General features: G+C 37.8%; 1 protein-coding gene across 1 annotated transcript in view; it reads right to left on the reverse strand.

Annotated features, from left to right (window-relative positions):
* BTLA (B and T lymphocyte associated) overlaps window positions 1-19,823 on the reverse strand; it is a 29,781-nt gene extending 9,958 nt beyond the window's left edge. Inside the window, exons 1-2 of the mRNA XM_046659208.1 lie at window positions 19,603-19,823; window positions 4,576-4,899 (exon numbers count right to left, since the gene is read on the reverse strand). Coding sequence (XP_046515164.1) covers window positions 4,576-4,899; window positions 19,603-19,690 — 412 coding nt within the window. The 5' untranslated portion in view covers window positions 19,691-19,823. The remainder of the gene's footprint in view (window positions 1-4,575; window positions 4,900-19,602) is intronic.
* Between the last annotated feature and the right edge of the window lie 2,096 nt (window positions 19,824-21,919).

The following is a 21,919-nucleotide window of genomic DNA, read 5'->3' on the forward strand; positions in this document are numbered from 1 at the left end:
GGGGACTCAATAAAAGAGTGACATTATGAAAGAAGTTTATTAAGCAAGTTAAGTGTATTAGGACGGGTTTTGGCTGGAAGTGGACCAAAATGGCAAAACACCAAAGACAAGCATTCCATACAATTAATCAGAATATTTAAAAGGATGATAATGAAGGTGTGAGATGCTCATAGAAGCTGAAGGAGGCAACAAATCACAGAGTGGAAGGTTGTTGACAGACAAGAATAGAAGGCTAAGGTCAAGACCCCGGGAAATTCCCAAAGGGGGTCAGGAGCATTAATTAACAAAGTGATAACAAAGATATGAGAGTATGACATTAGGGGAGTAGCACTCTTCAACGAAAAATGTCAAAGGCCCTTCACGTCTCCTACTTAGCTCTTAGACTTTCCCTTTCAACATTTCATCCTTCACACTCTGACCCTAATAAGAGTCAGACTCTAATAAGCATATTCCCTCAGGGGACAGGGTTTAAGAGAGAACACTGCTTCCTTTCCCCTGAAGCTAGGCCCCTCCTCTCCAAGGGAGCCAGATTCTTAATCCTAATTCCAGCCCTGACTTGATCCCTAGAACAGGCACCTTTATGCAAATTTTGCAAACGACAACCATCTGTAGTCTTCATAGAATAACGCAAATATGGGACAGAGTGGAAACCATAACACTCCTGGGAGAATTCTGTGCCATAAGTAATTATTAGCTTGCCTCTGACCCTGGCTAAATTCCTTCCTCTTGTACAGAAGTGGATTGGTTCCCACGAAGAAAGACTAAGTTACACAAGGAGTCTTGTCTTCCAAGGAAAATGGACTCAATACCACTGCATTTAATTTTATTATATATTATATTAATATACATTATATAAATTATCTAAGGGCACTTAATTATTTTATATTTAATAATATAATTAATATTCTGAGGGTAATGATTTGCAAGTTTTGCTTATTTTTATCATTTATTTTGCCACTTAAAAAAACTCTTAAAAAATTCGGTATTTTATCTCATTATTAAATTAATAGTGAAATTTCTCTCCAGAAATGTATTCATTCCATACATCCTCAATATAGGTTTCTCCAGGTTGTTAAAGGCAATTTTTTCACTTTGCATAGATTATGTTCTTTAATTCATTTACAAAGAAATGTTTATTGAGCATCTACTATGTGCCAGACACTATACCATCTATTTGTAGAGAAGCAGATGTTTAAGACAAAGCCTCTATTCTAAAGAGATTTATAAGCCAGTGCATCAATGGTCACAGGCAACAGCATTGAGTTTGACCTCAAATTTGCAAATACAGAGTCTCCAACTCTGCCATAAATCCCTTTTACATCTCTGTGCCTCATAGCAGAGGGTTGCAGCTACCACTAGAGTACTGAGCGTTTCTTCATCAGGTTGCTTTCACAGATCTTAACATGATTTAAAGGATTTTAAAGAGATTTAAAGGGTTGCTTCATTGGGCTACTTGAAGAGAGTTTAAAATCTGACTCTGAAGTCTGAGTGTAAAATAATAAATTAATTTTCAAGAAACACAAAATGTATGCATCCAAGTAAACGGAGTCCATAGAAGTAACCAAATGAGGCTACATATAGATTCAGACACGCTACCACTGCACCAAACCTCTTTGATATTTCTCTTTTGTAATAACCTTCAAGGTCAGTTTATGGGCCACAAAAGAAACTCCATCTCATTTCTTATAATTAAAAGGTGATCTTTTTTGATTCAAATATATTTTTTTATCATAGTAAAATACAAATAACATAAAAATTACTATTTTAATAATTTAAAGTGTGCAATTCGGTAGTATTTTGAGACATTCACAGCGTTGTGCAATGATCACCACTATCTAGTGTCAGAACATTTTCATCACCCCAAAAAGAAACCCCATACCCATTAAGTAGTCACTCGTCATTCTCCCTTTCTCCCAGTCTCTGTTAACCATTAATCGCTTTCAATCTCTATGAATTTTCCTATTCTGGATATTTCATATAAAAAGAATCATACAATATGTGATCTTTTGTGTCTGGCTTCTTTTACTCAGAATAAGGTTTTTGAGGTTTATCTACGTTGTAGCATGTATTAGTGCCTGATTCTTTTTATGGCTGAATAATATTCTGTTGTGTGGATATACATTTCCTTTAACCATTTATCAGTTGATGGACATTTGGATTGTTTCCATTTTTTGGCTGCTGTGAATAGTGCTGCTATAAACAGTCATGTACAAACTTTTGCGTGGACACGTATTTTTATTTCGCTTGGGTATTTACCTAGACATGGAATTGCTAGGTCTGTGGCAACTATATATAACCTTTTGAAGAACTGGAAAATTGTTTTCCAAAGCAGCTGTACCATTTTACATTTCCACTGGCAATGTATGAGGGTTTTGATTTGTCCACATTCTTGTCAGCGCTTGTGATTTTCCATTTTTACACAATTCTAGTCATTCTAGTGGATGTGAACTGGTATCTCGTGGTTTTGATTTGCATTTCCCTAATAACTATTGACATTGAGCATTTTTCATGTGCTTATTGGCCATTTACATATCTTCTTTGAAGAAATGCCATTTGGAATCTTTTTCCCATTTTCTACTTGGTTGCTTGTCTGTTGTTGAGTTGTAAGAATTCTTTATATATTCTGAGTACTAGTCCCTTATCAGACATACGATTTGCTAATATTTTCTCATATTCTATGTGTTGTCTTTTTACTCTCTTGGTAGTGTCCTTTGATTCACAAAAGTTTTTAATTTTGATGAAGTACAATTTATCTGTTTTTTTCTTTTGTTACTTATGCTTTTGACTTCATATCTAAGAAACCATTGACAAATCTAAGATCATGAAGATTTACTCCTATATTTTCTTCTAAGGAAACATAGTATTCTAGCTTTATATAAACATAGAATTTATACTTTTAGCTCTTATATTTAAATATCTGATCCATTTTTACATATTTTTTGTATATTGTGTGAAATAGAGGTCCAAATAATTCTTTTGCATGTGGCTATCCAATGGTCTCAGCACCATTTATTTAAGAAATTATTTTTTTCCCGTTGAGTGATCTTGGCACTCTTGCTAAAAGTCAGTTGACCAAGGATGTATGGATTGATTCTGGATTCTCAATTCCATTCTATTGATCTATGTATTTATCCTGATGCCACTACCACAGTTTTGATTATTGTAGTTTTGTATTATGTTTTGAAATAGGGAAGTGTTAAGTCCTCCAACAGTATTCTTTTTCAAAATTTTTTTGGCTACTCTGGGTCTGTTGCAATTCCATATGAATTTTAGGATCAGCTTTTCCATTTCTGGAAAAAAAAGATTGGTGGGATTTTGATGGGGATTTCATTGAATCTGTAGTTCACTTTGGGAAATATTGCCATCTTAACAATATTAAATCTTCCAATCCATGAACATGGGCTGTCTTTCTATTCAGTTACATCCTCTTTAATTTCTTCCAGCCATGTTTTGTTCAGTGTAAAGTATTGCACCTCTTAGGTTAAATTCATTCCTAAGTGTTTTATTCTTTTTGAGGCTATTATAAATGGAATTATTTTCTTAATTTCCTTTTGAGATTGTTCATTGCTACTGTATAGAAATGCTACTGATTTTTCTGTTGATCATACAACAAATTTGTTGAATTCATTTATTAGCTCTAGTAGTTTTTGTGGATTTTAAAGGATTTTCTATATATAAGACCATGCCATCTGTGACCAGAGGTAATTTTACTTCTTCTTTTCCAATTTGGATACCTCTTATTTCTCTATTCTTGCCTAATTGTTCTGGCTAGAACTTCCAGTTCAGTGTTGAACAGAAGTGGCAAAGCCTACATCCTTGTCTTGTTTCTGTCCTTGGGGGAAAGCTTTCAGTCTTTCACCATTGAGTATGATGTTAGCTGTGGGATTTTCATTAACCAAATATATTTTTACTCTCCTCTACTCCTCTCTATTTTTTTTCCATGTTTCATTTAGCCTTGTTTTGCCCAGCTTAACCTCAATCAGTCCATCCTCTGATGTTTCAGCCTATTGAGGGCCTATGGAGAAGGACTGGGGAGGCAACTAAAGCTATCAATATTCCTAAAACTCATCAGGAGTCAGGTTATTTGTGTTCTGTTTGCCTTCTGTGCAAACTGTGAACTACTGACAAGTATGTAACTATCTGAGCTCCACAAACATAACTTTGAGGAATTAGTATCAGTAAAAGTCAAGGACAGAAAAATAGAAGGAAAAATAAAAGAAAAAGAAAACAAAAACAGAGAATAGAAAGCTGTCTCCTACTAATGGTATTCACTTTGTAACTTTTTCCATATTTCAGTGATCTATTTTTGGACTTACCAAATAAATTTTATACCTCCTAAAGGCAAGAACAATAACTTTTATTATATTTTTCTCTGCTCTTCTCTAATTCACTCAATCCCAAGACACATACACACAGACATGTATGTGCACTTATATCACAATCTGTGAGGTGTGGCAGTATTCTGATGTTTTACATGAGTTCAGCATCTAACATAATCACTTGAGAATCTGGGTCCTCTTTTTCCTTGAAACATAATGAGAAAAATATTAGGTAGTCTCAGTGTCTAGAACTCACCTGTCACAATAACGGTTATTGAGTGGCTTTCAATGACTCCAGGTGGAATATTTGCAGAACAGCGGTATGATCCATTGTCACTAACAAGTACTTGATCAAAATGCAGAACAAAAATGGAAATATTGTCCTTTGCTTCCCAACTTGTGTGCGTCTGAGGTCTATTCCTAAGATATGAACAGCTTTTTTCTTCAAGCTTGCACCAGGTCACGTTAGGTCTATTTGCACAGTATGATACAGGGCATTTCAGTTGCAATGGACTCCCAACTGAGACAGTGTGTAGGGAGTCCCTCTTAATGTAAAGCTGTATATCACATGATTTTCCCCCTGAAAGATGAAAACAAAATTAAAATCAAATCTCTTCTGGAAGGAAGAGACATTTGCCACTTCAACAAAGATTTTTCAAGCATAATTCTATAATTTTCCCAGATAACATTTTCCAGTAATTAACCCTCACTAACAGAGTGTCTGGCACACAGTTAGCACCAAATAAATACTTGTTGAGTAAAATAAATAATTTCCTCAATTACTCAATAATTTACTCAATTTCCAAAATATTGTTGATATTTTTATTCCTATAAAATTATATTTTATTTTTCAGCTAGTACAAATAATAATAACAGTTTCTTTTCAATTACTTACTATATCCCAGGGGTTGTTTAAAAACACATTAAATATTTTAACTCATTTAATCCTCACAATGAAAAAAATATATGTTATTATGAACTTTATTTTACAGATAAGAAAACTGAAATAATAATTTGCCTAAAATTATATGTCAATAATTACGACAATCAAGATTTAAATTCATACTGGAGTCCATTATTCTATAATTCATTAGCCATTCCTCTGTAACGTTTCTTGAGCAGTAATCACATTTTCTATTACTAGCTCTGGTATACTCCAGGGAGTGAGAGAGAAATTTTGTAGACAATTATTTCCCTATAATACTTGGCATTAAAATTTTTCTTTACTTGCTTTCCAATGGTTTTAATATCGCCTTGCAATTTTTCCCATGACTTTTTCCATGTAGGAGACATGCAACTCAAGATAACTGTCTGAAGATAAGATGGTCTGCGATAATGTGATTTTTTTTTTTTTTCCCAGTGGGAGGAGAAGCAGTGATTCAGCTCTTTCTGAAGTTCTGCCTACTGGCCCAACATACAGGAAATATGCCTTTCTTTGTTTGGGTGGGAGAGTTTTTCCTGGAAACAGATTTTCCCATTATCTTCTATGAACCATCAATTAGTAATTGCCAATTGTATAGAAAATCTGCAGCGCAGAAAAAAAATTTAATTCTCCGTATCATGGAATAAGTTCTGTTATCCTTAACTTATGAAAGTATATATGATAACTTCAACATCTGGAGTATAACTGAGAACTAAAATACATGAAAAAGCAAACAAAATAGATATAGCAAAATCCAAATTTTATTTCATTTTTATACGTAATTCTTACAATTTCATTATCATATCCTAATTAGCCCAGAGGCCATAATCATGTTGTATAATACAGAATAATAACTATGTTCATAATGATAAGATTGAACCAAGAATAAAACTTTAAATTACGTTTAATATATCCACTTTTAAAAACAAGGAAGTGTTCAATACGTTTTACAAAGAATTTCATCAGAAATGGTTACTTCAAAGAACGTTTTGATCTCCAAAGCGGCAAACCCCGATTCCTTAGAACATGCATTTATGTGGAATTTTTCATTCTCTGATCAATGCTGCACTGTATTGGCCCTTTGAGACTCACGTAAATGAGCGTGAGAAGTGGCACGAATTTGACAACCACTTAACCTTTTTGCATCAGTTACATCATGAGTGTATGTAAATCATAGAACATTTTACTCCAGAACTGGCAAAATAAAATAACTAAAAGAAGCCATGAATCCCTTTAGCTAAGGATTTTGTAGTGATTTATATCTCTTTATTTTTCTAGTAGAGTTAAACTAAACACGTAGTCTTAAGAGTGTTTTCTCTTTAAGTTTCTTTTCCTACATCCTTGTAGTTCTTTCTTGGCTCTGTCTTTCTCTATTTTTGAACTGCTTTTTCAGCAATATATCCAATCAATTCCCTTCATGCATTTCTTTCAATAATCTTCAAGCGTTCTTCTTAATAGATTTCTGGTATCATAGGTTTTGATGACATAAGTATGATTGAGATTATAGCCAAAACTCTCTTTTAAAGACAAAGAGGGCTAAGAGCTAGTCAGATGTTGAACCAGAGGACAACTTTCAGCCCTGCATTCCACGTACTTGTGTACGTAACATAAGGTGCCACTTTATTTCTACATCCTTGCCAGCATTAATATTCTCATTTTCAGCTTTTTCTTACCACTCAATAAATCTCCCACTATAATTCTGCTCACATCGCATCAGTCCCTTCTCAGAATAATTATAACCTGATTGAGTCTGCAGGAATCAGATTGAGACAAAAGACCTGCAGAAAACTTTTAGAAGCTCTGCATATTTATATATTATAGCTGCTCTGAGACCTCAAACAAGTTCACTTTAATCCTTCCTAATTCAGTTGCTTCTAAAGACTCAGAATAAAAATGAAAGCAAACTAAAAGCTAAATTATGAGGATGAGGTTTTCAAAAAATTGAAGAGAAAGGATGAGATAATTTACCAAAAGGAAGTGCCTAACAATACAACACCTGGATGTGGTTAGACTTATCACAAAAAAAGCAATATGGTCGGAGGTAGATAGGCCAAGTGAAACTCTTGTTTCCAGAAGTCCATTTCTCTACCAAGTTAGTAGCCTATCTCAGCCTCCTAACCTCACTTTCACCTACTTGGATAAGTCAGTCATAGTTTGTGGACCCTATATCCATGCCAGCATTGTGAAAAACAACAAGATTGTTAGCGACAAAGACCTTCTTGCTCTCAGGGAGCTTCTCATTTAATTGGTGAGACAAGATTAACTAACAAGGCCACTTTTCTGGAATAAATTTACTCTCTACCACTCTTTTTTTCTTCCAGTTTATCTAAACTGAAAGTAAGGTTCAGAAGGATCTTGTACGCTAGGTGTTAGAGGGTGTAGGAATAAATTAGACAAGGTGCCTTCCTTCAAGGGGCTTGCCTTCTAATGAGAAATAGAGATGCTTGACAAATGGGAGAATGAAATAACACCATAAACAAGTGCAAACTCTGCTTAGGTGTGCAGAAGATTAACTTCAGCTGGGACTACTGGGGCACATCTTAATGGAAAGGTTATATTTGAGCTGTACATTAGTGAATGAGTAGCTCGTTGATAATCAGAGCAGTGAATGGGACAGGGAGTCATTTTAAGACTGAGATAATGGAAGGGCAAATGCAGAGAGGCCAAGAATCTCATGGAAGATTCAGGGAATTGATATACACTTGGATCATGCTTTTCTGAAATAGTGGCATTGTAGGAGACCAATGGTTGTTTCAGAATAAATTAAATAAGCATTAGGTGGGAGAAGTTTAAACTTTGCTTACCCATGAGAGAATACAAAGCCTGATTCTTTGGGGATATTTATAAAGGTCATGTAAATAGCTAAAAACGAGAATATTCATTTGAACATGACTATTCAAATGCAAACATATTGTGTGATGGTGAGATAGGCACCCATTCTCACTGGTCCTCGATTTCTTACACAACTTCACCTCCTTCAGTGTATGACTGACACTATAAAATCACTTCTAAGTCTCACCATTACAATGTGTTACCTTTTCATTTAGCCATCGAGCTGTCACCCAATGCTAGTAGCACAATTGAACATGCCTTCCACTTCTAGCTTGGGAGGAATGCACCAAGTGGGTTAGGAGTGGAGAAGAGAGCTGGCTGTTAGTCCTGACCACATCACTGACTTGCAGTGGCATTACAGAAACATCACTGTGGTTCTTGCATATTCTTATCAGCAGGATGAGGATCATTGACTGTCACATTGGCTGGCATAGGAATTTTTCTTGCATGGAAGAACGAACAGATGAATGCAGGCTGGCCAATGGGCATAGAAGTCATCAAGAGTACTCCCTCTTTGTACAAAGAAGGTATTAACACTTGCATCTCCCTGAGACCAAAACTGATGTTTGGAGTGCAGGAATGATGCACTCAGCTAAATGGCACAATTCCAATTTCCCATCTGACGAGTATGTTGACATTTCTTTGTTGCTCATCCTAAATAATGTTTATCCATCTCATGACACTTAGGATAGCCAAAGCTGTTCCCAGGAAATTCGTCTTGTCAAATAAACATTGTCTGAATAGGGATGAAGGTCCTAGCTGCTTTGGCTGGGACTTATCAGCCAACATTAGTTATTGTTGTCCCTGATGTCATTGTTCCTGCCATTTTCCTCAAACATTCATATCTGATAGTAGGGAATTTTCAATGCTAAAAATAATTAAATAAATACAAGCAGTAAAAGAATGAAGCCTCCACCATCCCCAGACTCTCATATGATGAGGCATTCCTGTTTAAGTCACTATAGATTTAGGAAGCCTCTCATTTTAAAAATTCTTGTGAAAACCACTACTGTATTATTACAGTATGTATTTTCCATGGCCAGGACATAGCTAGCATATTTGATATCCAGACAGCATTATTTTTACAACCCTCTTCTCTATATGAAAAATATTTTCAGAAATGATCATGAAATGAAACAGACAATAAAGTGGCCATAAAAGAAACACAGACAGTGAATATTTTCTTTTGTTGGACTCCATATATAAAACCACGCAAGTTAAACAAAATTTGAAAAGTAATATTAGAATACAAAAAAGGAAAAACGCACAGCTATTTATTTAGTAATTTTTATATCTACCTGGATAATGTGAACTTTGGTCCTTTAGTTACACGTCTGACATAGTCATTTATATAAATAAGTTTCCAGCAACCAACAAGCAAATTTTATTGAAACTGAAATTCTACAAAAGATACAATTTAGGCAACTACGAAATTGTACCACTAATGTAAATTTTATTCTCTTGATTCGTTTTTTAATTTTAAAACAATTAACACTTTAAAGGGAATAATACATTTCAATTTCAATTGTAAAGATATTAATTAATAAAAACTTACACCTCACAGTTTCTACTGTTTCACTGTTCTAAATTGTAAAAAAGTAAATATTTAAAATGATTGCATAGAATGAAAGCAATAAAGCCACTTGCATTGTGTTTCTTTGGCTTTATAATCACTGTGGTATTATTGTTTATTTAAAATCTACTGTTTAAATTCAGGAACATGTATAAACGCAGATATTGGGTACACCAACTGCCTGGAGCAAGCTTGAGTGATTTCTGAACACTGTGAATTTACTCTCGAAATGACCACTTGCAGCTGAATTTGTACGTGCCCAGGGCCAGCTCTAAAAGTAGGAAGTTCTCTGAGTTAACTTTCATATATAAGGCACTGTTTATCAAAGGAGAAGTACTAAAAAAATGTGCTAATTTGAAGCTTACATACATATTATTAAAACCCAGCAGTAACCCTAGTAATTATTTAGAACTTAGACCAAAAATACTTTTAAGAGGAAGAGTATTCTATCACTGATATCGTTCAGAATTGCTGGTACATGGTGATAATTAAAAGTAGACCAAGCATTGAGTGTTTTAAATTCTGTACAGACAATGCAGTCCCTTATCGTACACACCCTGGGGTGTAGATAGCCCACTGTCCATGACTAGTAATGTAACAGCTTCTATCGCAAAGGGGATGCAGAAAGAGGCTTACGCTGCTCTTCAATTTTCCCATCAGATTTTTCTTTGGTTATCTTAAATAAGATGCAATCTCTCAGAGCTTTCAAATCTCCAAGAGGGAGAGGTTCCTTCTGGCTAGGTCAATCAGGAAAGGCTCCATGGAGGAGGCTGAATCTTCTCTGTCCCAAACCCCACCTTGGGGCAAACCTAGTCCTCCCAAGATCGCAGTGTAATACCATCACCTACCTAATCACAGGGGCCAGAACCAGGGAGCCAAGCTGGTCTCTTTCCCCTTTACTGCTCCATCCCATCGGTCACCAAGTTGATTCAGCATTCAAAGTATCTTTCAAATTTGTTTCCATGCCACTGCCTTAATTTGGGTCTCATTCTGTTTCATGTGGATTATTGTCACAGCCTACCAATAGTCTTCTACATTCCAAATTTGGCCTTGCTCCCCTGTCTCCACCCCAATCCATTCTCCACATCACTGTAACAGTTTGTATTCTTAAAGTGAAAATCCAATTGCAAGATTTTTTGCCTAAAGCCCTTCAGGGACTCTTTAATACCTGCAAGAAAATGTCCAGACTTCATCAAATGGCATTTAGCCCCTGCCTTCTTAGGCACACTCACTCTACCCCCGTGCTCCAGCAACGTAAATCATGTTGACGTTCTGCCTGGGGGACATCCCATGCTATTTTATGGGACACACCTCACTCTATCATAATTAAATATGTGTTTATGCATCTGTCTTCTTCTCTGGTCTACAACCCTCTGGATGGGATGTACTTGTCTCTGCAGGAGGAAACAGCCTTAGAAAAAGTGTGAAAGTGAGAAGGTAGGAAGGACTCTGAGACTGAACAGAGGGCTTCATGAAGAGAAAAACGTCCTGCTCACAACTCTGACTAATGCTCTTTGTGCACTAAGGGCACAGAGCAGCCGCAGCTGAACCTTAGAGAGATGGGCTAAAAGGCACTGAGGTGAAAAATGTATGTACTCTCAACCTACTCAGTAGTGGTTAAGTTATAACCACTAAAGACAAACTAGACCTCACAAGTATGCAGTGTGGGAAGGCCTGATTTATGTCCACTCAGGGGTGATAGTCAAAATATTTAGTGGCTGGCCCCATGCCATAGTGGTTAAGGCCGGCACACTCTGCTTCAGCGGCCCAGGTTCATGGGTTTGGATCTCAGGCGTGGACCTACAGCACTCATCAAGCCATGCTGTGGCAGCAACCCACATACAAAATAGAGGAAGATTGGCACAGATGTTAGCTCAAGGCTAATCTTCCTCAAGCAGAAATAAAAAACAAAAAAGAAGAGGATTGGCAACAGATGTTAGCTCAGAGCAAATCGTTCTCACCAAACAAAAAAAAAAAAATTAATAAATGACATTCCATGGTCACCCAGACACAGATCAGTCAATCAGAAAGACATGCCAGCCACAAACAACTGCATGATCCAGTACCTTCCAGCTGAGCAAGGGGAGTTGCAGTTATAAATACCATCAGGAGCTGAAGAAGGTAGGCAATTTGTGAAACCTATTAGCTCTTAATAAAAGAGATTTGTGATTATGAATCTTATATGAAATACAATTATTTCTTATTTTTAAAGAGCATATGCCTTGATTATAACTATTACCAGGAAGAAAATCCCAACCAAGCTTCACTATCTCTCCACTGAAAAATCCTCACATATTATGAAAAGTTCAAAATGGCTAGTTACATACGCTGAAAGAAATGAATGACTAATGAATGTAGACTGCCTTAATTTGATTTAAGAGTTACTGTTGAACATAGAAGTGTAAACAAATAATTTTTGAAAAACTAAAATGATTACAAAGGTATAATAGACGAATAATTTTCTGTGATGAGAACCTGGATTTTAGCTTCTATTAGAAGATACTACGGGGGCCGGCCCTATGGCCGAGTGGTTAATTTCACGTGCTCTGCTTTGGCAGCTCAGGGCTTTGCAAGTTCGGATCCTGGGCGCGCACACTGCACTGCTCGTCAGGCCATGCTGAGGCCGGGTCCCACATAGCAAAATCAGAGGCACTCACAACTAGAATACACAACTATGTACTGGGGGGCTTTGGGGAGAAGAAGAAGAAGAAAAAAAAGATTGGCAACAGATGTTAGCTCAGGTGCCAATGTTTAAGAAAAAAAGAAGATACTATGGTAGACAAACAACAAATAAACAAAAACGTCAGCACGCGGTAAGGAGGCTACAGAAGGAGAGAATATTCAGACTCAGGAGGAAAACAGACCTCCAGAGGATGCAGGTGGTGTAATTGGTCTTCCTTTACTGGGCTAGCTTAACGAAAGGCAGGGAGATATGATGACCACCAAGAAGAGGAATAAGGCCTCTTCCCTTGCAAATTGGTGTGGGTTTCAGGATCCCATGAGCCAGGGGCTTGAGCGTAGTCAAGGCCAATCCATGCACAGCAACAACATCCACGTAATCACACATCAAAGATCCTGGAAGGACATCTACCAGGATAGCCTTAAAGAATTACAGGCACAGCATCAGAAAGCACACACGGCATACTTCTCATTATAAGCCAGCTGGCATAGACTCACAAAATCGGGAACACGGTGACATCAGATGAGGGTGGGGGAGTTCCACCTCATACAGGCACCACTAATTTAATATAGTATTATGTACTGTTGATTAAACGTATTACTTTAACTCTGTGGTAAACAAACCCAGTACACATGTTAGATATTCCCAGAAGCGCTAGGAAAACCTGGGGAAATTTGATGCACCCATACGTATGTTAAAATCAGAACTTCTTTTGTAAAGGGTTAGTTTAAGGAAAACCTTGTGACGTGATCTCAGGCTATAATGAAAACTGACAGCCTCAGTCCCTGCTGTGAGATGAAAGATGTTAGCAAACATCTACCCGACAAACAACACATACTGTAATACAGCTCACAGCCACAGAAGCAGTGTAAAATAATAGTTTAAGTTTTTCTTCTTCTCCGTTCATATTGTCTGATATTGGTCTTTAGACAGAGGTAGGCATCTTCTCTCTGTCTAAAACACACACACACACACACAAACTTACACACATACAGAGAAAGAGACATTCACATAATATAAAATCCCTTTAGCAAAAATGGAACTGGAAAGAATTAACTTTACACCAAGCATACACAGGATATGAATCCATATTTATTCCCTTTGCTTAAAAAACAAAGACCTTGAAATGAGAAAATTGAATTTTCACAACCATTTTCTATTACTATTTTCTCTTAAAAAGTCTCTTTTTAATGGTATGTGAAACTTCTCTTTACGTTTGTTTTCATATAGTACTTATTTAGCACACTTTGAAGCTATTTCTTCTAGACTGGAATTTCTCATAGTGTGATATGACTATTTCATGGGAAAATTTGAAGACTATCTGTCCAATCTAGTTACATTGAGCAATTTAAGACTTTAAGCCACGTATTTCTTTGCTTTATCTTGTTTGGGATAATTCTGAAATTGATTTGTCTTGAAACAGTCATTCTAGTATTTGCCACGGTGTTGTCTCATAATTAGCAAATCTCACAAATTACCTGTGCCATTTCTTCTCCTGGAGCAGAAAGCTTTAGTCATCATCAGGTCGGATGGCACATGGGTAGTCCGACACATGTAGGAGACCACCTCCAGAATCACTGCTTCACACTCATGGCCACGTGCCCACAGGCGCACCGCACCCTGCATTATCAAAGTGCTGTAGACCCATTCTAGATCCTCTTGGCCAGAAGAAATTAGGGATATGACTAATATTTTTTGAGTTATTATTATGTGCTATTCACTTTTAGGTACCATACATATATTGTTTCATTTGATCCTCACAATTTTATGAGGTAGTTATGATTATTATTTTTATTTATTTATTTATATATTTTGCTGAGGAAGATTCGCCCTGGGCTAACATCTGTTGCCAGTCTTCCTCTATTTCATATGTGAGCCACTGCCACAGCATGGCCACTGACAGACAAATGGTGTAGGTCCACACCTGGGAACCGAACCCAGGCCACCAAAGCGGAGCATGTGGAACTTAACGACTAGGTCACTGGGGCTGACTCTATTATCTTTAAGTTGGGGAAACCAAGTATTAGAGAAGCTAAGCCACTTGCTCAAGATCACTAGCCTGTGGGAGGCAGAGCCAGGACCAGGACGTGAACCTGGGCCTGGCTAACTCCAAAGCATAAGCCCCTATCTGGCAGGGTAGTTGTGAAAGTAAATGGAACACACAGGAAGAATTCTTAGCACTATGCTTGGCTCATGATAAACAATAAATGCCAGGTATTATTATTTCTTAAATAAGAGGAATTTAGGGACGTGACACAGCAGTTGAGAAAAGTCTGTAGGTGGCAGAGACAAGATGGAAACCCAGAAAGTCCGCCCCAAGTCCCTCTGTTCTGAACAGTTACTCTCCACCGCATTCAGGGATCAGCAGTGATACATAATGACTGGTACATACATCAGACAAACAAATATAATAGACAAAAGGCAATACGTCCCATAGAAAAATGTCCTTTTATCTGAGAGACGAATTCCTACAGAATTACACTAACCAGCAAGGCTGGCCTTGGTCAAAACTCGAAAGTAATAAAATCTTTGCCTTTGGGTACTTCTCTGAGCTTTCTCTCACCAGTTTTTAATTACATTTCTACCAAGTGGCAGATGTCCCCTTGCAGTTCTTCCCTATTGTCACTTCCTTTGTCTCCTCAGGTCAGAGGGTTCACATGTGTTCCATTCCCCTAGATTCTCGCCCACCCTAGGTGACAAGGTTGAGCATCTGGAGGAGTGTTCACTGGGCAATGTGCAATCATCTCCCTGGAGTAGCAAAGGTTTTTAGCCAGTTTAATGAGCCCTAAAGAACACTGATTCATGTCGACAATGTAGAGATTCGTTCTGGTCAGGGAAGATTTAACAGCCTGTTCCGGAGGGCTTTGTCCTTCAGAGATGCTAGGCCCTCCACCTTGGTCATAATGCCTTCAGGAAGAAAAGCAGGTCAGAAAAAGCCTAGAGCGTCCCTTAGGAGCTGTGGACAACAGCATAAAAGAGAGCATTTGGCATTTTATCAGAACCCAACATGGATATTTCTAAATATTGCCTTCAGTGATAGAGTGGTTACTTATGGTGCTCAGTGTAAGATGTAAGCTGTGTGTTATGGGAAAGACACAGAGAAAGTCCATCCCCACTCTTTTCCCAGATAGTTCTTCACCTTCCTAATGTTCTACTACAGAGATGACACTCTACAGAGATCACATAAGATGTTCATTGGCATTTTCAAAGCCCTAGAAGATACTTAACAATATCTATGTGGGTAAAAACTGCCAATTGTCCCCAAATATTAATTCTCCTCTTCTAATGTTGTGGAAGAAAATTAAATGGGCCCATAACCACCAAGCTGGAACTTAAATGCCCCAGCCTTCGTTACAGCCACTTTTGGACAATGGGCTGTTGGTGACATATGTGAGTTTCAGATTGTGTTCTTTAGATACAGGTGGTCATCAGGAAGGAGAAAAGGAGAAGTTAGAGAGCTCCACTAGCTAAACTTGAAGTTTCCCTATGACTGGCCTACATGGCCCCTCTAACACTCTCCTGGACTCCGTTCAGTGAACCTGAAATGACACATGCTTAGATTCTGAGCATACTAAAACGATACCCCCACACGTGTACACATAGACACACGCCCACACGTAATTTCTTCTATAGAGATAATCGTGTACATCACAGTCTATGACCACAAGAGGATACCAGAAAGGTGGATAATATTGAGCTTATTTTGAGGTAAGGAATGGCAAATATTAGAAAAGTGAAGCAAATTGAACATGATACAACAATTCACTGACAGAATAACTCAAATTGCAAGACTCCAAAATTCTATTATCTTTTCTTGGGGATTGGAAGTGATAGTGGGTAATAATTTCCAGAGTTATTTATAAACTACTTTTGTCAACCCAAAAGGAAAGACAGTCTCCCAAAACTATTTTAAGGGAATCATCAAGCAAATTAAATTTTGGACTAAAAGGGAAAAAAAAACCCACTGTTAGCTAAACTTACACAACGCTTAACGATACATCAGGCACTGTTTTAAGTGTTTCATAGAATTAATTCACTTAGTACTCACAATAACCCTGTAAAGTCTATATCATTATGTCCTCATTGTTTACATGAGGAAAGAGAATCAGAGAGGTAACAGTCCCAGAACCAGTAAATGGCAGAGGTGGGCCAGTGATCCAGGCAGTCTGGCTGTGGAGTCTCTGATCCTCACCACTCCACCCTGCCTCTCCAAGAAACAACGCAAAACGTGGATTTCATTTTTGGATCTGATTAAAGATGCCCGTAGACATTTTCCTTTCAACAATTTTGAACTCTAAGTGAAGGTGAAACACAAATAATGGAAATTAAGTAGGAAAGTCCCAGTAAAGCAGAAGGAAAAGCATTTGATTTCAACGTTACAATAAAGGAAATTTTGATAGTGAGACAGAGGAAGCAGCAATTCATTGAAGAGCCTGTCAGTGTTACGAAAGCGTAGTCAACATTATTATCGGCACAGGGGTTAGTCTTTTCATGCCTTAATCCAGGAAATCCTGTAGCTGCAGAATGTATTCCGAGACATTTACGTAAAAGGTAGTCACACTTTGTGGCAGGCATTTTTGTAAGAGCAATGCACAGGCATCTGGCAGAAGACAGAGAGCTGCATCTCTAGCATACCATGTGCACATTTCAATAGGAACAAATAGCTCAAGCCATGGAAATAAGCCTGATAAAGACACCGTGCTACAAACCAGAACTTCAAGGAATGATAAACAGGTGCAGAGCACTTTCTGCCATAACATGTCTGCTCTGACCCAAGGATATGGCCAGTTGGTGGTGAAGCAGCACAATCTGTGTGGGAGGTGGAGTGTGGATCCATGCACCATGAGCAACTATCGCAGTAAAGGGGAAAGAGGACACAGGCAAGACCCAAATGGACACTTGGCCCTAACTACTGTGTTCTCAAGGGAGCCAAACTATAAGCATCCTCTGGTACTAGACCAGATTAGGATTATTTTTCGTCAGAATAAGCAGTGATCCATCAGAAATTTCCTACTGCCTTCATTCTAGATCATATGTAATGCCAGGCATTAACTGCAATGCTCCTGCCTCCTGGGAGGTAGAACTCTCAGTTGGTCCTCGACTGAACAAGGGGTCCAGGGCCTCACAACTGGAGCAGCTCATCGGCGACTAGGCAAGCAACTGACACGGTGTCTCTTCTGCAGCCTAGTTCTTGCCCGCATAATCTGCCCATCTGTCCATGAAGGGAAGGTGCTGACACTTCTATGACTTTCATCAGGACAGAAATCGTAGGCCAGATATTGAGGGGCAGACTTCCTTCTAATTTGTTTTGAGAAACACAAAAAGCAAGCAAGCATAATTCCATTATAAAGAAGGACCTTAAGCAGGACGTTTGTAGAAATTACATTTTTTCCAACCTTGTTACAAAAGCAGCCTCATCTCTGAAAAGAGGGACACAGATCTCACATTGCTTTGAAGAGGAGGAGAAAAAATTTCTTTTAATTATTTTGAAACTGTGCCAGCGTAAATAATTCAGTAATTAAGTAAATCATAGGAAATCCTCGAGATATAAAGGTTAAAATTAATGTGGTTTTAGGGAATAGAGCCGTCAGCTCTGTGTGGGAGAATAAATCTTGTCAAACATTTCAAGGCTTTTCTGGGACAAAGGAATTTTCATTTTCCAAATAATTTGATTCACTATATTTTGAAATATTGTGCAATATATTTCATTTATTCATTTTATTTTAGTTTTAAAAACTGAACTATTTTAAATGACAACGTTAAAACTGACTTCTCATTTAACTGAATTTTATGGAAGTGGCTTGGAGAAAAGAATATTAGCAAAAATGCCATTAACACTTATCAAGCTTTCATTACGTGCACTTACTCTGCCAGGCACCCTAGCCATTTTGCTACATTTATTGTCTTCACAGTAGGCCCATAATTTAGGTACAATTATTCTCTCTACTTTACAAATGAGAAAACCAAGGATAAGAGAGGAAAAGAAACTTAACCAAGATAACACAGTAAGTGGCAGAGCCAGTAAATGAACCCAGTCCTAACAGCCAAGTCCATTTTTGTAAGCACATTGGGAGGAGGAGCAGAAGTTGTGCCCTACTCCAGCGCGATATAGCACTGAAAATTCTTCTACTCCATTTCACAGAGAGTGGTCTACATATTCTTCAAGTTGGTATGAATTCTGTTTAATAATGTCTGACTCCAGCTATGTGATTGTAGGCATCTGATGGAAAGTGAAAAATCCAGTCAGCCATCGAAGCACCTTGTCAATGTAATATCAAATACTCGCAAACATAAAAATGCTTAAATGATTGGAGGGCATTTTTGTTTTGTACCTAATTGTGCCATCTTGGCACCACAAAGACAAATTCAAAACCATACAGTTCTAGAACTGAAGATGACATTCTATAGGATTTCAGTGACCATATTTTCCGATTTAAAACCACAGCACACAAACCGATAAGAGTACGTGTGGGGGATAATAAGGCAGGATATTTGAAACGAGACCTGAGAAAAATCAGATATTTCTGCCAGCTATTTAGAGCCCTCCTCCCTTTACGAGAAGCAGGCCCCTGTGTCAATGTCAGGGAGCAAGTGAACTCACCAGAAGGAAGAAATTGCTTTTTTGCCTGCGTAAAATCTTTGTGGAAGAAGCCAAACATCGTCTATGCAGAACCCAAGCTATTTTCTGTATCAAATGGCACCCAGGTAGGAACCATTCTCTTTCAACATAATAGAAGCAAAGACAGAATGCTCCCACCCCGCATTTCTCAGCATTTTCTCATTCAGTAGTCTCAAGGCACATAGCCCACTGAAGTAAGTCACGAGTTTTTATTTAGTGACGTTATTAAAGAGTAACCTTGGAGTCAGCTATAACCCCAGTTATCCAACACCTAGCCTACACAGCTGAGCACTACAGCTCTCTGCCCACCTCAGTTTGGAAAGAACAAGCTATTTACTCAACAGTACGGCATCCAGGGCATTTTTGCTGGTAATAGTGATAAATTTGAACTTAACTATTTGTAACATCTGCCCAATTCTCTTTTCTTACCATCAGAACATGTTTTTTAAGAAAATCAGCCAAGCCACAATTTGAATACCATGTTCTAATTTGGTTTATGTCCTGTAATGTCTTCAGTGAGAAAATCTAACTACTTCGTTTCACCTGCCATTATCCACTTGACATAAACACTACATTCTACTGAGAACAGCAAAGGAAAACATTGCCTCCCACACCTCTGAGAAATAAAACAAGACACAATGTAAGTAGCTGCCTTACCGTCAATACTCCAGATGCCCAGATGTGGGATTAGGAAGAAGACTGAAAACAATTTCCCAATTCCAAGCATGGCAGATGATGTCTCCATTTCCTGTGTATATCAAGGATGGACAAACTTCTCAAGGAGATGGCTTCCGTTCCTCCCCTGAATTCTTCAGGATTGAATCAACTTACCTACCTCAGAGACATCTGTGAAACAAATAAAAAAGAGAGAGGAGGGGAGAGAGGACAGTAGAAAGAGCCTGAAGAGTCTGTGAAACAAAGTGAACAGAAACACTACGTGGTACTCTGCTCTGTGGTTTTGCTTCTTGTCACAGCGTCTGTTCACTTTCAAGTGCTGTGATCTGCAAAGCAGCTCAGTCCCTAACTTCTCCTTCCACTTACCACCTTTTTTGCCCCACATTGAGGTTTTTCTCATTCAAAGTTCAGTGAAATGAGCAATTAAACTCTAAAGAAACCTTTCTTGTTGCAATCTTTAGGTTGAGATTTTAATCAAATCAAGTTCAGGAAATTCATGGTAAAAAGTACCTATGGTAAGTATACATTTTCTCCCTTTTCATAGCTTGTGATTATGAAACTTCTTTTATGTAAAAGATTCAGATTTTTCTTCCCAAATATCATGTCATGGTAAGATGAGAATGCTTATTGTCATTAAAGCAGTGGGGATTTGTCTGAGGCATGGAGAAAATGAGTGACAGGAAGCACTTCCTCAACAGATGAGGAAAGGGCAACTGTCTTTAATCTGTAGATAAATATCAATGGAACAAGATCATCGTGAGTATTGGCTATATGTTCTCTCTAAAGAATAAAGTTCCGAGCTAAATGACATCTTGAATATCAGTTAAAGGAAACTTCCATTTTCAACATTCTTCATGTGGTTATTGTCTGGATTAAATAGAACAGAAACAACAAAGGAAGAAATGGAAAAGTTCAAGATCAGATAGCTCAGGGTCAATGTGGGACTGTTTTCTCCATGGCCACTTGTAATAATTAGCTTAGCTTCTAATCATAGAAGCTAATTAAACTTGCCCACTTGAGAGTCCAAATGAGAAATCAAAATTGTGAAATCTGTGGTCATTGACAGAAGCTGATTTTGTAAGTCTTTCTCTCAGAGGCTGGTGATTTTCTTCCAAGGCCAAACTTCAAAGGTTTTATGTACTTAAGGTTAAAAAAAACAATTATATATTCACTGGGGCCAGCCTGGTGGCGTGGTGGTTGAGTTCACATGCTTCACTTCAGCGGCCCGGGGTTTGCAAGTTTGGATCCTGGGTGTGGAACTATGCACCACTCATCAAGCCATGCTGTGGCAGCATCCCACATACAAAATAGAGGAAGATTGGCACAGATGTTGGCTCAGTGACAATCTTCCTCAGCAAAAAGAGGAAGATTGGCAACAGGTGTTAGCTCAGGGCCAATCTTCCTCACACACATACAAAAAACATTTAGGTATCTGTTGATTCGAACAGACATTGTGCAATGGTTCGAGGCACAAAGATGAATGAGTCACTGTTCCTGATTTTAAAGAGCTCAGTCAGTACTGTAATTTCCTGATATCAATCTTTAGTGTTGGAACTTAAATATTCATGCCTTCAACCACCACAGTGTAACAGAGCAACTACATGTAGCTTCTTAGAACTTCCATTATTATCAAGTAAACATCCTGTGAAATATTTATGCAGCATTTATACAACTTTCTTTCTCAGGCTCCAGGTGGAATGCAAACTTCCTGTGGCAGCTGAGGCGAGGCTCATTGTCTCTTTAAAATAAGAGGGCGAAAGCCATACAACGCAACCAAGGATCGGAGGATATTGTCCCAAACCAGCGAAAAGTCATATAAACTCTGTTTTTCTCAGCACAAAACCTTTATGATTCACTATTTTAAAGATTTTTTCATGTAAATAGCCCATGCTAATTAGGTAAAATTTGCAAAAAACCTTATGTAGCATCTAATGTATTTTTGTAAAATATCTATTTTGTGCCTTTTATCAGCATAACTGGCCCTTTATCCCTCCACAACTGGAGTCCTGAGAGCTGCACTGTAGACAAACCCTCCTTCAGAATCTGACTCTTGTTCTCATTCTAGCAAAGAAGAATTGAAAGAAGCCTGGCTCAGAAGTTTGTTAGTTCAGCAACAAGTCGATTTTGCTTTAAATTTACACCTTATCTAGAATTAAGCTTTTATCTTGACCTTTGACCCATTATAATCATGTACTGTTTGATCATAAAATTATACATTTTATTCAAATGTGCAAATTTAAAGAATGTACTACATTCTTAAAAGTGATTGCATTGTATTCTAGAAACCATTTTAAAAACA

Source organism: Equus quagga, chromosome 4 (assembly GCF_021613505.1).
Source record: "Equus quagga isolate Etosha38 chromosome 4, UCLA_HA_Equagga_1.0, whole genome shotgun sequence".
In the NCBI taxonomy this organism is placed as follows: domain Eukaryota; kingdom Metazoa; phylum Chordata; class Mammalia; order Perissodactyla; family Equidae; genus Equus; species Equus quagga.